Source organism: Pleurodeles waltl, chromosome 11 (assembly GCF_031143425.1).
Source record: "Pleurodeles waltl isolate 20211129_DDA chromosome 11, aPleWal1.hap1.20221129, whole genome shotgun sequence".
NCBI lineage: Eukaryota > Metazoa > Chordata > Amphibia > Caudata > Salamandridae > Pleurodeles > Pleurodeles waltl.
The window spans coordinates 507,345,464-507,362,557 of NC_090450.1; the positions used below are offsets into that span (position 1 = coordinate 507,345,464).

General features: G+C 47.3%; 1 protein-coding gene across 3 annotated transcripts in view; it reads left to right on the forward strand.

Annotated features, from left to right (window-relative positions):
• The first annotated feature begins 14,731 nt into the window (after nucleotides 1-14,731).
• Nucleotides 14,732-17,094, forward strand: part of PARL (presenilin associated rhomboid like) — a 166,469-nt gene continuing 164,106 nt past the window's right edge. For all 3 annotated transcript variants that reach the window (XM_069213898.1, XM_069213896.1, XM_069213897.1), the window contains exon 1: nucleotides 14,732-14,939. Coding sequence is in view for 1 of the 3 variants with exons in the window: in XM_069213896.1 (XP_069069997.1) it covers nucleotides 14,851-14,939 (89 nt within the window). In the remaining 2 variants the exon portion in view is untranslated. The remainder of the gene's footprint in view (nucleotides 14,940-17,094) is intronic.

A 17,094-nucleotide genomic window follows, 5' to 3' on the forward strand; every position in this document is an offset into this window, starting at 1 on the left:
GCCGACTTTCCGCTGCTCGGGGGAATCCTCCATGGCGGCGGAGTGCGCTCCGCCGCCATGGGGATTCTGACACCCCCTACCGCCATCCTGTTTGGGCACTGCAGGGGCCCCCGTAAGAGGGCCCCGCAAAGTATTTCAGTGTCTGCAAAGCAGACACTGAAATACGCGATGGTTGCAACTGCACCCGTCGCACCTTCCCACTACGCCGGCTCCATTCGGAGCCGGCGTCCTCGTGGGAAGGTAGATTTGCCCTGGGCTGGCGGGTGGCCTTTTGGCGGCCGCCCGCCAGCCCAGGGCAAATCTCAAAATACCCTCAGCGGTCTTGTGACCGCGGAGAGGTATTTTGTCGGGGGAACATTGGCGGGCGGCCTCCGCCGCACGCCAATGTTAGAATCACCCCCTTTATATCACTTTTCAGTGATATCTCTACAATTTCCCATTGCAACTTTATTCTTTTGACCTACAATTATCCTGATAAATATTTTTCTATTTTGCTTGGACAGGGGGTAACCTGACTGCCAACCAAAAACCCCATTTCTAACATTGGTGGCAGCGGTGGGTTAGGACTTGTATTTGTGCAGTGACATACAGTAGCTAAGTATTTCACTACCTACCCACAGTTGAAGGTCAACTTGGTTTTTATCTCTTTTTGAAAATCCGTTTTTTTCCTGACAATTTTCAAAAACTAAATCCTCACTCAACATGTCTCTGACTGGGTCTCATACAGGGGACTTTGACCTAGTCCAGTTGGATACATATACGGTCAAACAACTAAGAGGATTCTGCAGGGCAATGAGGGTACCCACCCAAGGGGCCTCCAGAAAGGAGGACTTTCAAGTGGCGCTGAGGGCCTGGGCAGAAGCCCATTTAGAGGATGATGAGGAAGAGGAGCCAGAAAATGGCCCCTCAGAGGAATTTTCACTATCGGTGGATGGTGTTACCACTGCAATTGTGCCCCCTTCCAGACCAGGGAGCAGTGTCTCTGTGCAAAGCCTGACCGCAGAGGAAAGGAGAGAAGAAAGGGAGTTCCAATTGCAAATGGCAAAACTGAAAATTGAGGCTCAACAGGAGGAGAGAAGGGCAGAAAGAGAAGCCAAGCAAGCTGAGGCTGAAAGAGCAGCCAAACAAATTGAAGCTGAAAGAGAAGCCAAACAAGCTGAAGCTGAGAGAGCAACCAAACAGGTGGAGGCTGAGAGAGCTTTGGCTGAAAAGAAACTATTGTTGGCTCATGAACTGAGTCTCAAAGAGCTGGAGATCAAGGCGAGACAGTCTGAATCCAGCAATAATGGTGGCAGCATACTGACAGGACCTGCTGGAGAAAAGAAGGTTTGTATACCCAAAAATGTGGTGCCCAGTTTTGTGGTGGGAGATGACATAGATAAATGGTTAGCTGCTTATGCAGTTGCACTAAGGGCTCATGAGATTCCTGAAGGGCAATGGGGGGTAGCTATGTGGGGTTATGTACCGCCATTGGGGAGGGATACACTCCTCACATTGGATCAACCTGATCAAAACACATACCCACTTCAGAAAGCCACTTTACTTGCCAAGTTTGGGCTGACCCCTGAGGGATACTGTCAGAGGTTCAGGGACAGCACCAAACAAACCACACAAACATGGGTAGATTTCTTTGACTTCTCCAGTAAGGCACTGAATGGATGGGTGCGGGGCAACAAAGTAGCTGATTATAAAGGTTTATATGACTTGATTCTGAGAGAGCATATGCTTAATACTAATTATACAGAGTTGCGCCAGCACTTAGTGGATAGTAAGCTGACTGATCCCAGGAAGCTTGCTGAGGAGGCAGACCTCTGGGTTATCACCAGAGTGTCCAAGAAGGTACCTGGGGGGGACTCCCACAAAGGTGGTCAGGGTTCCCAACAGAAGAAAGAGGGGGGAGATAAACTTGCAGATAAGGAACTCTCCAAAGGCCCCCAAAAGAATTCCCAGGGAGGGGGTGGCAACCCTTCCTTTTCCAGATTTGGGAAAAAGCCAGGGACATATGACAAGTCAGGGAAATCTAACCCCAAGTGCATGGAGTGTTACCAGTATGGTCACTATAAAGGCGATCCCCAGTGCCCCAAGAGGGCACCGTCCACTACCGGACAGGCACCTGGGTTGACTAGTGTAGCGCTCGGGGGGAGATGGACCCAGATAGCTTTGGGGAACAGGTAGAGATTTCCCTAGTGTCCCTGGGAGAAGGAGAAATGGTGCCCAAGGCCCACATGCCCAAAAATACTTCCAAGTACCGGCAGTGGGTCACCATTGATGGGCAGAAGGTCCATGGCTGACCGAGAGGGAAGTCAAGGGTGTCTGGAGCCTGGAACGATGGCCCAGAGAGCTGCCAAGAGGAGGGACAAGGGGCGTGGGAAACCGGCCCCAGAATTTCCCGCAGTGGCTGACGGGGCTCCTGAGGAGGAGGCTCCCGAGCCAACTGGGGAAGACATTGCCACCCTAGGTGACTTACCTGAGCTTGCTGGCTGGCAAGTTGAGGGTGGGCCCACCAGGGAGGAGTTCTGCAAGGCGCAGAAAGAATGTCTCACTCTGGAAGGTCTGAGGAAACAAGCCTCAAACCAGGCGGCAGGTGACCCCTCTGGCGATCACCACCTATATTGGGAGAATGATCTCCTCTACAGTGAGCTTAAGGTTCCGGCCTTTGGGTTAGCACGTACGCTGGTGGTCCCCCAATGTTACCGAACCTTCCTACTGGGTCTGGCTCACGACATTCCCCTGGCAGGACATTTGGGGCAAGGCAAGACCTTTAACAGGCTTGTCACCCACTTTTATTGGCCCAAAATGAGGACACACTCAGATAATTTCTGCAGATCTTGTCCTACCTGCCAGGCCAGTGGTAAAGCAGGAAAAAGGGTTAAAACCCCCATGATTCCACTTCCTGTCGTTGGCACCCCCTTTGAAAGGGTGGGCATCGACATTGTTGGTCCCTTGGATCCCAAAACTGCCTTAGGCAACAGGTTAATCCTGGTTTTGGTGGACCATGCTACCCGTTACCCAGAGGCAATCCCTCTGAGGACCGTAACTGCACCGGTGGTGACCAGAACTCTGATGGGGATATTTACCCGTGTGGGATTCCCCAAGGAGATAGTGTCTGACAGAGGCACTAACTTCATGTCTGCATACATGAAGTCTCTGTGGGATGCGTGTGGTGTAACCTACAAGTTCACCACACCCTATCACCCCCAGACTAATGGTCTTGTGGAGAGATTCAACAAGACCCTGAAAGGCATGATTGGTGGCCTCCTTGAGGCCATGAGGCGTAAGTGGGACGTCCTCTTACCATGCCTTCTCTTTGCTTACAGAGAGGTCCCCCAGAGGGGGGTAGGGTTCAGTCCCTTTGAGCTTCTCTATGGGTACCCTGTCAGAGGACCCTTAAGCATTGTCAAGGAGGGATTGGAGAAAGCTCCAAAGGCACCCCCTCAGGACGTGGTCAGCTACATGTTGGCCCTCCGCAACCAGATGACCCGCTTCTGGAAAGAGGCCCAAAGTAACCTTGAGGACAGTCAAGAGGTAATGAAACACTGTTATGACCAGAAGGCCACCCTGGTAGAGTTTCAACCTGGAGACAAAGGGGGTCATTCTGACCCCCGCCGGCGGCGGTAGCCGCCGGCCTGGCTGGGACCGCCAGAAGACCGTCCCGCGGTCAGAAGACCGCGGCGGTCATTCTGGGGTTCCCACTGGGCTGGCGGGCGACCGCCAAAAGGCCGCCCGCCAGCCCAGTGGGAAACACCCTTCCACGAGGAAGCCGGCTCCGAATGGAGCCGGCGGAGTGGAAGGTGTGCGACGGGTGCAGTGGCACCCGTCGCGAATTTCAGTGTCTGCAAAGCAGACACTGAAATTCAAAGTGGGGCCCTCTTACGGGGGCCCCTGCAGTGCCCATGCCCATTGGCATGGGCACTGCAGGGGCCCCCAGGAGCCCCACGACACCCCTCACCGCCATCCTGTTCCTGGCGGTCGGAACCGCCAGGAACAGGATGGCGGTGAGGGGGTCGGAATCCCCCATGGCGGCGCAGCAAGCTGCGCCGCCATGGGGGATTCCCAGGGCAGCGGAAAACCGGCGGAACACCGCCGGTTTTCCTGTTCTGACCGCGGCCAAACCGCCGCGGTCAGAATGCCCTGCGGGGCACCGCCAGCCTGTTGGCGGTGCTCCCGCCAACCCCGGCGGTCCTTGACCGCCGGGGTCGGAATGACCCCCCAAGTGTGGGTAATGGAGCCAGTAGAGCCCAGAGCTCTCCAGGACCGCTGGTCTGGCCCATTTGAAATAAAGGAGCGGAAAGCGGAGGCCACTTACCTAGTGGACCTCCAAACCCCTAGGAATCCCCTAAGGGTGCTCCATGTGAACCGACTAAAGGCTCATTTTGAGAGGTCGGAGATCAACATGCTTCTGGTCACAGATGAAGGAATGGAAGAGGAGAGTGAACCCCTCCCGACCTCCTCTCTGCCCAAGAAGGTGATGGGTCAGTAAGCGGGGTCATTCTTTCTGACTCCCTGACTCTAAACCAGAAAGGAGACTGCTATGAGCTGTTGGAGCAGTTCTCCCCCCTGTTCTCCCTTACTCCTGGACTGACCCACCTCTGTGTTCATGATATTGACACCGTTGACAGTCTCCCTGTGAAGAACAAAATTCACAGGCTGTCGGATAAGGTGAAGGCCAGCATCAAGGAGGAGGTCTCCAAGATGTTGACTCTAGGGGTTATCGAGAAATCCAGTAGTCCCTGGGCCAGCCCAGTGGGGTTGGTCCCTAAGGCTACTGCCCCAGGTGCGAAGCCAGAACTCCGGTTCTGTGTGGACTACCGGGGTCTCAACTCAGTCACACGGACTGATGCTCACCCCATCCCCCGAGCTGATGAGCTCGTTGACAGGCTAGGTGCTACCAAGTTCCTGAGTAAGTTTGATCTTACTTCAGGGTACTGGCAGATCGCCCTGACTGAGGGGGCTAAAGAAAGATCTGCATTTTTCAACCCCTGATGGCCATTACCAGTTCCGGGTGATGCCGTTTGGATTGAAAAATGCCCCCGCCACCTTCCAACGGTTGGTTAACGGGGTCCTAGCTGGCAAGGATGCCTTCTGTGCAGCCTACCTGGATGACATAGCTGTCTACAGTTCCAGCTGGGAGGAACACCTGCTTCACCTCAAGGAGGTGCTTCAGGCCCTGCAACAGGCAGGCCTGACCATCAAGGCTTGTAAGTGCCAGATTGGGCAGGGTTCCGTGGTGTACTTGGGACACCTAGTGGGTGGTGGCAAGGTGCAGCCACTCCAGGCCGAGATTGAAACTATCAAGGCCTGGCAACCACCTAGAACGCAGACGGAGGTGAGAGCCTTTTTAGGCCTCACAGGATACTACCGTAGATTTGTCAAGGGCTATGGTACCATTGTGTCACCCTTGACAGAACTCACTTCCAAGAAACAACCTAGGTTGGTGAATTGGACAGAGGCTTGTCAGAAAGCCTTTGACGCCCTGAAGGAAGCCATGTGCACGGCCCCCGTGCTCAAGGCCCCTGACTACTCCCAGGAATTTATCGTGCAGACAGACGCTTCAGAGCATGGCATAGGGGCAGTTCGAGCACAGCTAAATGAGGAGGGCCTAGACCAACCGGTAGTCTTTATTAGCAGAAGGCTATTACCACGGGAACAGAGATGGAGTGCTATTGAGAGAGAAGCTTTTGCCGTGGTCTGGGCACTGAAGAAGCTAAGACCCTACCTGTTTGGGACTTACTTCTGGGTTCAGACAGACCACAGGCCCCTCAGATGGCTCATGCAGATGAGGGGTGAGAATCCAAAACTCTTGAGGTGGTCCATTTCCCTACAGGGGATGGACTTTACGGTGGAACATTGCTCAGGGGTTGACCACGCCAATGCTGATGGTCTCTCCAGATACTTCCGCCTTAGCGATGAGAGCTCCCAGGAGGTCGGGTAGCTCTCCCCACTTTCAGCTGGGGGGGACACATGTTAGACCTGACAGCCTTAGGGTAGTCACCCCTAACTTTTTGCCTGCCTTCCTCCACTTTTTGGACACTGTTTTTGCTGGCTTTTAGACTCTGCGCACTTTACCACTGCTAACCAGTGCTAAAGTGCATATGCTCTCTCCCTTTTTAAACATGGTAACTTTGGATCATACCTGATTGGACTATTTAATTTACTTATAAGTCCCTAGTAATGTGCACTATATGTGCCTAGGGCCTGTAGATTAAAGGCTGCTAGTGGACCTGCAGCACTGGTTGTGCCACCCACTTAAGTAGCCCCCTTAACCTTGTCTCAGGCTTGCCAATGCAAGGCCTGTGTGTGCAGTTTCACTGCCACTTCGACTTGGCATTTAAAAGTACTTGCCAAGCCTAGAACTCCCCTTTTTCTACATATAAGTCACCCCTAATGTGTGCCCTAGGTAACCCCTAGAGCAGGGTGCTATGTAGGTAAAAGGCAGGACATGTACCTGTGTAGTTATATGTCCTGGTAGTGTAAAACTCCTAAATTCATTTTTACACTACTGTGAGGCCTGCTCCCTTCATAGGCTAACATTGGGGCTGCCTTCATACATTGTTGAAGTGGTAGCTGCTGATCTGAAAGGAGCAGGAAGGTCATATTTAGTATGGCCAGAATGGTAATACAAAATCCTGCTGACTGGTGAAGTCGGATTTAATATTACTATTCTAGAAATGCCACTTTTAGAAAGTGAGCATTTCTTTGCACTTAAATCTTTCTGTGCCTTACAATGCACGTCTGGCTGGGCTTGGTTGAAAGCTCCTTGTGCATTCACTCAGAAACACCCCAAACACAGGGTACTCAGCCTCACTTGCATACATCTGCATTTTGAATGGGTCTTCCTGGGCTGGGAGGGTGGAGAGCCTGCTCTCACACAAAGGACTGCCACACCCCCTACTGGGACCCTGGCAAAACAGGATTAAACTGAAAGGGGACATGGTGCACTTCTTAGCCATTCTTTGAAGTGTCCCCCACTTCAAAGGCAGATATGGGTATAAAACAGGGCCTCTGCCCTACCTCATCAGACACTTGCTGGTGAAGAAACCTGAACAAGAAACTACATCCTGCCAAGAAGAACTGCCTGGCTGCTTTCTACAAAGGACTGCTGCCTTGCTGTTGGCCTGCTGCCTTGCTGAACTCTTATCTGGCTGTGAAAGTGCTCTCCAAGGGCTTGGATAGAGCTTGCCTCCTGTTCCCTGAAGTCTCAGGACCAAAAAGACTTCTCTTTTTCACGAAAATTTCGACGCACAGCTTGTTCCGCAGCGAGAAAAACGCCGCACACCGACGCTGATCGAAGCGACGCTCTTGGGACGATCGGAAACCCGACGCACGGCTTCGCAAGGACAACGCCACCCAGCCTCTAGAGGAGAAATCGACGCGACGCCTGCTGTGAGATCGTAATTTCGACGCGCAGCCCCGCAGAACGACGCGCAGCCGGAAAACAAGCAGGAAAATCCACGCACAGACCCGGGACATCTGGTAATCCCCGCGACCCACAGAAAGAGACTGTCCGCGCGCCGGAAACCGACGCACGACTTCCCCGCGTGGAAAATAACGACGCAAGTCTGTGTGTGCTGGGGAGAAATCGACGCACACACCCTTTTTCCACGCACCTCTTCCTTTGTGGCCCTCTGAGGAGATTTTTCCACTCCAAACCAGGTACTTGTGCTTGAAAGAGACTTTGGGCCTGATTCTAACTTTGGAGGACGGTGTTAAACCGTCCCAAAAGTGGCGGATATACCACCTACCGTATTACGAGTCCATTATATCCTATGGAACTCGTAATACGGTAGGTGGTATATCCGCCACTTTTGGGACGGTTTAACACCGTCCTCCAAAGTTAGAATCAGGCCCTTTGTTTATATTCTAAAGACTTAAGACACTTTATATCACTTTTCAGTGATATCTCTACAATTTCCCATTACAACTTTATTCTTTTGACCTACAATTATCCTGATAAATATTCTATATTTTTCTAAACACTGTGTGGTGTATTTTTGTGGTGCTATATGGTGGTATTGTATGATTTATTGCACAAATACTTTACACATTGCCTTCTAAGTTAAGCCTGACTGCTCGTGCCAAGCTACCAGAGGGTGGGCACAGGATAATCTTGGATTGTGTGTGACTTACCCTGACTAGAGTGAGGGCTTTTGCTTGGACAGGGGGTAACCTGACTGCCAACCAAAAAACCCATTTCTAACAATAAACTTTTAGTGTGATTGATCAACTGGTCCCTAATTATTTCCTCATGCAAGCTTCCAAACCTACAAGTAATTGCTGACATTCTTAGTGCACTGACAAATTGATCAATCAATCCATGCGATGCTTGCACTCTGGAGAAAAATTTATGACGTCCACCACTATACTTAGCTTGCAACCAAAATAATTCCTCAAAGCTGATATCGCATTAAAATATACATCATCTTCCTCGCCATCTTCATCTTCTCCCTCATTCTCATTCACAACAATATTCCCACATGGCAACGTTTTCAAAACCTTCCTCCCCTCAACCCCCAAATTATGCTTTAATAATGCTAGTTTCCTTTTAGCTGTAAAAATAGCTCCACCCAATGCTTCCAAATACGTTTCAAATGCTTCCCGCCAGTCCTCCCAAGGCATGCAAGGTTCCCCTGGGACAGGCAAAAATGTGGATGGTGGTAATATTGCTTGCATGGCGAAGCTTTAAATTACAGGATCTGAAGGTTCACACATGAAATATTTTCCCCAAATAATAAACTTAAATAACAAAAGTAGTCACCGATGTCTATGCGCAATCATGATGGAGAAAAAATTTATCCAAATGTCGATGGCAAACTCGAATACACCCAGTCATATGCACTCCCTTCTCCACTTCTTCTTTTTCCCTTCCTTAGTGGGGAGCTGGTGAAATCGTGCCGTTTGCAAATCTGCCTTTAATTTGATAACAAAAAAAACAATGTACTTCAGTGCTAATTGTTTGCTGCCGTGCGGTTGCACAGCACAACTAGCGTCCTCAGAAATCACGTTGTTATGGCCTGTGGAGTGGATGCACACGAGATTACGTGCGTATACGCACACACGCCACTTCCTTGTCGTCATGGCGCTGACGTGAGCGTTGCCGTGACGGCCGTGCATATAAACACTACTTCCTTACTACCACAGTGCTGATGAGAGCGTTGGTGTGCTCGTGCCAACTCGCGTCGCTGAAGTTCCACATCAGTTTAAAGTTCAACAACATCTGAAATACGGTATTTCACAGATACACTCTCCAGTTTGTAATTCAGATTTCTTCTTTCCTGCTTGGCATGAAAAAAAAACTAAAAAACTCCTCTCTGTTCGTGCCAAGTGTCGTAAACACGTTATCTGCTTTGGGTGTAGAACGCAGTACACAATCAACAGGCACAATAAGTTGAAATGCTCAGTCTTTCACAACGCCTTACACCACACGGAAAGTGCCATTTTAACGGTCCAATCATCTGCATTAACTTACTGCTGCTGTAATCTAAACTGTTTCCTCGTATTCTGCATCAAAATCTTGTGGCCTTCATTCACTAATTGCCAGAGTTGTCCAGAGACTCTGGTCCTATCCTTGTCGCCAATGAAAAGAAGCACACTCCTCTTTCCTCCTTATTTTCAAGCTTTATTTTTCTTGAAGGATAAAGACATCTCAACCGTGGCAAGTCACAGCAGCAACTGCCTTACAGACTATTCACAATCTAGAATTCCAACACTGTTACCTGCCAACCTCCCAGCCTTCTTCATGTATACATTCAAGATACAACAAGAATACCGTGTAAAGGTGAAATGTTGATTAAAAACTCTATTTTTCTCTTGCATTTCTGTCACACAAACTACATTAATATGCTGGGATCCACAAAATTCCTACCACCCAGTGTTTCCCCACCTGTCCTGATAAAAAACGCTACCCCACTTGAGTGCCTGTACCTAGTGCCTGCATCAGGAATGGATCCCCCCCGGGTCAACATTTGCCCTCATGTAAGGACTAACATTGACCGTTGTGTGATCCATTCCTGACACGTGCACAAGGTCTACCCATAGTAGTGAGGTACCATTTTTATCAGGAGACTTGGGGGAATGCTAGGTGGAAGGACATTTGTGGCTTCTCTCAGATTCCAGACCTTTCTATCACTGAAATGTGAGGAAAAAGTGTTTTTTTTGCCAAATTTTGAGGTTTGCAAAGGATTCTGGGTAACATACCCTGGTGAGAGCCCCACAAGTCACCCCATTCTGAATTCCTCTAGGTGTCTAGTTTTCGAAAATATATAGATTTTCTAGGGTCCCTAGGTGCCGGCTGAGGTCGAGGCCAAAATCCACAGCTACACACTTTGCAAAAAACACATCAGTTTTCTTTGGGAAAATGTGATGTGCCCACGTTGTGTTTTAGGGCATTTCCTGTCGCGGTCACTAGGCCTACCCACACAAGTGAGGTACCATTTTTATCCGGAGGCTTGGGGGCATGCTGGGTGGAAGGACGTTTGTGGCTCCTCTCAGATTGCAGAACTTTCAGCACCAAAATCTGAGGGAAAAGTGTTTTTTGACAAATGGTGAGGATTGGAAAGGATTCTGGGTAACAGAACCTGGTGAGAGCCCCACAAGTCACCCCATCCTGGATTCCCCCAGGTGTCTAGTTTTGAAAAATGCACAGGTTTGGTAGGTTTCCCTAGGTGCTGGCTGAGCTAGAGGTCAAAATCCACAGCTAGGCACTTTCCAAAAAACACGTCAGATGTCAATGTAAAAATATGATGTGTCCATGTTGTGTTTCGTGTCACAGACATTAGGCCTACCCACACAAGTGAGGTACCATTTTTATCCGGAGGCTTTGGGGAAACAAAGAATAGCGGAACAAGTGTTTTTCCCTTGTCTTTCTCTACATTTTTTCCTTCCAAATGTAAGACAGTGTGTAAAAAAGAGGCCTATTTGAGAAATGCCCTGTAATTCACATGCTAGTATGGGGATCCCGGAATTCAGAGATGTGCAAATATCCACTGATTCTCAACACCTTATCTTGTGCCCACTTTGGAAATACAAAGGTTTCCGTGATACCTATTTTTCACTCTTTATATTTCACCAAATAAATTGCTGTATACCCAGTATACAATGAAAACCTATTGCAAGGTGCAGCTCATTTATTGGCTCTGGGTATCTAGGGTTCTGGATGAATCTACAAGTCCTATATCCAGCAGACATAACGGTATATTGCTTTAAAAAATCTGCCATAGCTGGAAAAAGTTATAGAAGAAAACGTGGACAGAAATGGCTCTTTTTTCACCTCAATTTCATTTTTTTTTATTTTAGCTGTTACTTTCTGTAGAAAAACCTTGAAGGATCTACACAAGTGATCCCTTGCTGAATTCAGAATTGTGTCTACTTTTCAGAAATGTTTAGCTGTCTGGGATCCAGCACTGGTTTCACATCCATTTCTGTCACTAACTGGAAGGAGGCTGAAAGCACAAAAAAAGTAAAAATAGGTATGTCCCAGTAAAATGCCAAAATTGTGTTGAAAAATGTGGTTTTCTGATTCAAGTCTGCCTGTTCTTGAAACCTGGGAAGATGGTGATATAGCACCGCAAACCCTTTGTTGATGCCATTTTCAGGGAATAAAACACATGCTTTCTTCTACAGCCCTTTTTTGCCATTTTTCTATTTTTCTGGAAAACAAAACAAAATTTTAGCTGTATTTTGGCTAATTTCTTGGCCTCCTCCAAGGGAACCCACAAACTCTGGATACCTTTAGAATCCCTAGAATGTTGGAAAAAAGGGCACAAATTTAGCGAGGATTGCTTATGTGGACAAAAAGTTATGAAGGCCTATGCGTGAACTACCCCAAATAGCTAAAAAAGGGCTCAGCACAGGGGGGTGAGGCTCAGCAGTTAAGGGATTAAATAATTGCTGTTCTACGTGTTCACACAAAGCAGAAAACATGGCTTTTTTCATTTTGCCGATTCAGTGGCTCTCCCTTCCTTCTGCAATCGTGGCTGGGTCACTTCACTGCTGCTCCTCATAAGCCCCCCTCAACTAGTATCCTCTGTCCTGCCCCTTCACTTCTATTTTTGGTACGCTTGTTTAGCAATCACGACTGGGACACTTTGCCGCCGCTCCTCGCAAACCATCCTCAGTGTGGCCCCCCCTCGCAGTCTACGGCTCATGTTCTGACTACCCCCCCTTGCATGTGTTGTTGTTGTTACATATAACCCCTATTGTCTCATTTTTGCAGTCTAAAGCTCTCTTATACCTTAATTTTTGCTTGAGTGACACACAAAACAGTTAAATAAATATATAAATAAATGAATATTAAAGCTCATCATGTCTCGTTCTCCTCAGACGATGTACAGCCAGTTCCACTGCAGAAACCACACTCAGTGTGCTCCCCCAGTTCCTTCAGCTATCGTGGCTGGGTCACTTTGCCACCGCTCTTTGCAAACCCCCTCAACGCTGCCCCCCTCTCAGTCTGCGGCTGCTGGAGGTGTCTCGTTCTTCTCGGAGGAGGTACGGCCAGCCAAGGAGTAGGACCCTGGAGAGGTGCTGCAAGACACCGGTCATTGCAAGTGGTTCAACTTTGGTTTTCATCTACATGAACAGTCACTAAGGCAGCCAGCCCCCTGGACACCCCCGTTGCATGGTGCAGCAGGTGCAGAGGCACAGGCGCCAAAAGCTCCAGGAAACCCACTGAACACTGATTATAGTTATATGTTGCTACTAAGCAAGAAGTCACATGTGCAGTTACCTTGCAGGCATTAGGGCCATGATTTGAATAGTGCAGTAGGTGCAGTGGAACAGGGGCCAAAAGCTAAATGAAAGCCACTGAACACTGATTGTTGCTATATGTTGCTACTAGGGCACCAGGACCATTATTTAAATGCCACAGCAGGTGCAGTGGCACTGGGGCCAAAAGCTCCATGAAAGCCACTGAACACTGATTGTTGCTATATGTTGCTACTAAACAAGCAGTCACAAGCGGAGTTACCTTGCAGGCACCAGGGCCAGGATTTGAATGGTGCAGTAGGAGCAGTGGCACAGGGGCCAAATGCTCTAGTAAACCAACTGAACACCGATTATTGCTATATTTCACTACTAGCAAGAAGTCAGGAATACCTTTTTGATTCTTTTGTAACTATTGCTCCCAAAGTAACACATAGCCTAAAGTATCACTGTAATAAAAGCTGTAACCTATAGGACTTTTCTATCTACCTACATCTTATGTTATATTTAGCGCATTTATATGGCACATTTTCACAGTTTTTGTATGGTCTTAAAATGCTTAAACTGTAAGGGCATTCTCCATCCTATAACATTAGTATTTTATCCGTTGTAAACACTATATAAATACTTATAACTTACCATATGGCAGCCCATACCAAGCATTGCCAAAGCCAATAGGTCTCACCTATGGAAGATCTATTGGCTTTGTCAGTGTTTTGTTAACCATTTAATACAACAGTGCTAGCTTCATTGCAGCATAACTGAAAATAAAAAAAGCACAATAATGCGGACAACACTGGCTGTGCCATACAGTTTTTTTTTTAAAGTACTTTGAGCCATTTGCAACAAAGCTAAAAAAAACATTTGCGAAGCCACTAAATCTAACATAGACAAGACATATTAGCTTTACCAAAGATTTTTGCTGAATTTGAACAACGGCTCACCAAGCTACAATTTACAATAAAAAACAACTTATTATTAATCACATAGGCGAAACCTATTGCATTTAACAATGCCATACCTATCTATCTTGCTCTCTCACGCACTATCCCTGCCTCACTAATATAGTTAACTACAGATCTTCTTGCAATTTGTTTCCCATGCCTTTTCAAAGTGTCCGCCCCTCAAACACATGCTCTCCTCCTCTTCTTAAAGTGTCTTCTACATACACAAAAGCTCCCTTCTTAGGCATCTGTGGCTTGCTCTTCTCTTCTCTCTCTCTTTTGATACACACTATTTCTGCTCCTCTGTCTCAATGTCAATAACCACTACCTGCACAAACTATCCCTCCCATTCTTCCTTTCTATTCTCTGCAGCTCTCACCACTAGCTATTCACGATGCCACATAATTATACTATACAAATACACAACTCACAATTCCACGCCACACAAATGAACAACAGCCCCAATACAACACATATAATTTCAGTACACACCACATACATTCACTACACTACAACACACATAGTTAAATAACATTATTATTTAGAATGCAAATAGCTCTAGCGCTCCCAAACGCGAGACGCATTTCACTGCAAATAATTGTTTTAAATTGGCAGGTCTGGAGCATTAGCACCCCACCTAACGCTAACATGGCCGCCGTGCAGGACAATGTTCCGCCCATCTGGCTTCGTGATCTAGAGTTTGTGCAGACATCGTGGGAAATAATTAAAGGACAAGTAGGTGTGAGCCCGCTCTGTTGTACGTTTTGGAGTCGGCCATTTTCGAACGGTCAACTTTGGCACGTTTTTATAGTTTCTCCGGATTTTATCGCAAAACTGAACATAGAAATTCATTTTCAAAATAAGTTGAAAGATAAGAAATATACGAAAAGTTATCTCGCTATTTATTGTGCTATGTATTCTAGATTGTAATAATATTTTCCCCTAACCAAGGATTTCAGCATTTTATTAATATTAGTGAAAAATATTTTCGGCGGAGATCCTTACTCGAATTATTGAGATATTTACATTCAGCATTGGCACAGGGATTGTTTAACTCCGAAGACAAGTTCAAACAACCGCGTCCGTTTTCCATTTCTCATGGCCAGTGAGGAAACTGCAGAAGAAATTGTGGCGTGCCTCGGTTTGTAGTTCAACTGTGAAGGAGTCCTCTGAATCAAAAGAGAAGTGGATGTGAGAGCAGGGCTGCGGGATGGCCTGTGGGAGTTGGGCCCTGAGGAGCTGCAGAGCAAGAGGTTGGATTCAGGACTGCCTAACACAGACACGGAACTACGAGCACAGGTAAAGGCGATGGCATTGAAGAAGAACCCACCGCCCCTTACTACCCTGGGCAGCAAGAGCTGAGCCTCGCCCCACGCAGGGCAGTTACTTAATATGGAGTGCATGGTCACATACTGCTCACTATAGTTTGGGTGAGTGAGGGGTGGGGGAATATTCCTACAACAAATTACACAAGATATAGCTTCCCAGTCCTAGTGAATACATAGTGTGAAAGTGGCCCATCGAACCAGGGTTATCCCATTAATGTGATTGCCGGGGGGGGGGGGGGGGGGGAAACGTTTTTGGATGGTGATGACAGTTACAAAGAGGTGGAAACTAAGGTAAACGTGTGAAGACATGTTGCTTTTTAGGAGAGTGTATATTATTGAGATGTGGGTGACACAAATGATGGTGAGTTGACAGGCACTTAAGTGTATGCAGGGACCCAGCTCAGCTGTAGGGTGCAGTTTCCTAATTGTTACTGACTGAAGAACAAATAGTGTGCCTCTTTCAACGTCTCATCATCGATAGTAAGCGCTATATAAATGCAATAAACCCTCTACAGAGCAATTGGGAAGGTATATCATATTATTGAGTTTTGCAGTGCACGTTCAAGTACGAAGTGTACCACACCACATTCGGCCCCAAACATGAAGAGCATACACTCAACATTCACAGGCAATTTTGAGTGTGCTCAATGAATAACAAAGATATCAAAGTATACAACAGAGAAACACTTAGATTTTACATGATTTACAGATTTAGAATGAGCAGAGGCTTTGGAGTGGCAGGATTAGCAATTATATCAAGTTGAAGGCAAGGAGAACAGTTCTTGAGGAAGATATGTGAATGGCAGAATGTGATGTGACATATGAGGGCAAGGGTAGCATTATGGATACATTACTAGATCGCCCTTTGTTACTGCTACACCACTTGTTCAGTCCTAGGCTTCCCTTTTATAAATAATTCTTTTGAGCCAGTGCCGAATACCTGCTGTCCTGGTAACATGGACTGACCTGGTTTTCCTAGTAAGGAGGTGATTTAGATGAAGAGAGAAGTGTCCTATTAAAGATATAACGATTGAACATTTGGGAGGAGTAGTGGGAGTTGCCTTGAATGTCTTGAAAACTAGAATCCAGAGTTGGTAACGAATCAGTGTTTAGCAAAGCGACCAAGTTATCTTTTTTTTTCTTTGAAAATCTTGTTATTAATCAACATAAAACAAATTGTTGCTTGGAATCGACAATTGGCAGTGATTGATACAATAGTCCTCGGTCATGCAGAAAAAGCTTTCAACAACAGTTTCATTGACATAATACACATGAAGCATCGCTTCAATTAGCAATAGCAGTGAAAGGTCCAGGAAGTTTTGTACCTCTGTTTCTTTCAACCCCCTCCCTTTCTCCTCTCATCTCATTCATCCCCCCTGTAAGCACTCCAGCCCTCCATATCTTGTCCTATATTTCGAGGCATCCCCTACTCTTGTAGACCACTCTCTCTGCCCCTTGGCACCAGTCTTGGTCAGTCTTCTACTTGGGGAGGGGACTCTACTCCCCAGGCACATGCTATGTTACGCTTGGCCTTTATTGCCGCCGTTGCAAGCCATAGCCTTTGGTACTTCTGCATTACCTTTTCACTAGTTATATTTAAGAGAAGCAGTTTGGTGTCCTAGACGACCTCTTGCCCGAGCACTCTGGTCATAACCTCCAGTACTCCCTCCCAAAAGTGCTGTATCCCGGGTCATGTCTACAAAATATGGAAGCAGGTTCCCAACTGCCCACATTGCCCTAGACAAAGCGGGGAGTTCCCCGTCACATCCTGTGCAGGAGCTCCCTGGAACAGTTAGCCCTGTGTAGTACAACTGGATCAATCGGAAGCAATACCGTATTGCCACCTCCCTGGGGTCTGTTTTGCCTTCACCTAATTGTCATCATCTAATACCCCTGACATCGCGTCCCTTTATGATTAATTTACTTACTTTGGGACTCGTTTTAGGCCAATGAATCTTTTGACCCTGATTGAAGACACCTTAGAACGAGATAGCTAATCAACATGTCAATCAATATGTCAATAACGTCATCAGTATTTATTAAAACAATGCAATTCACCTTAGTCAATGACATTTAATGAAACTCAGAAACACCATGACCTTTCAGTCATGAATAACCACACCAGA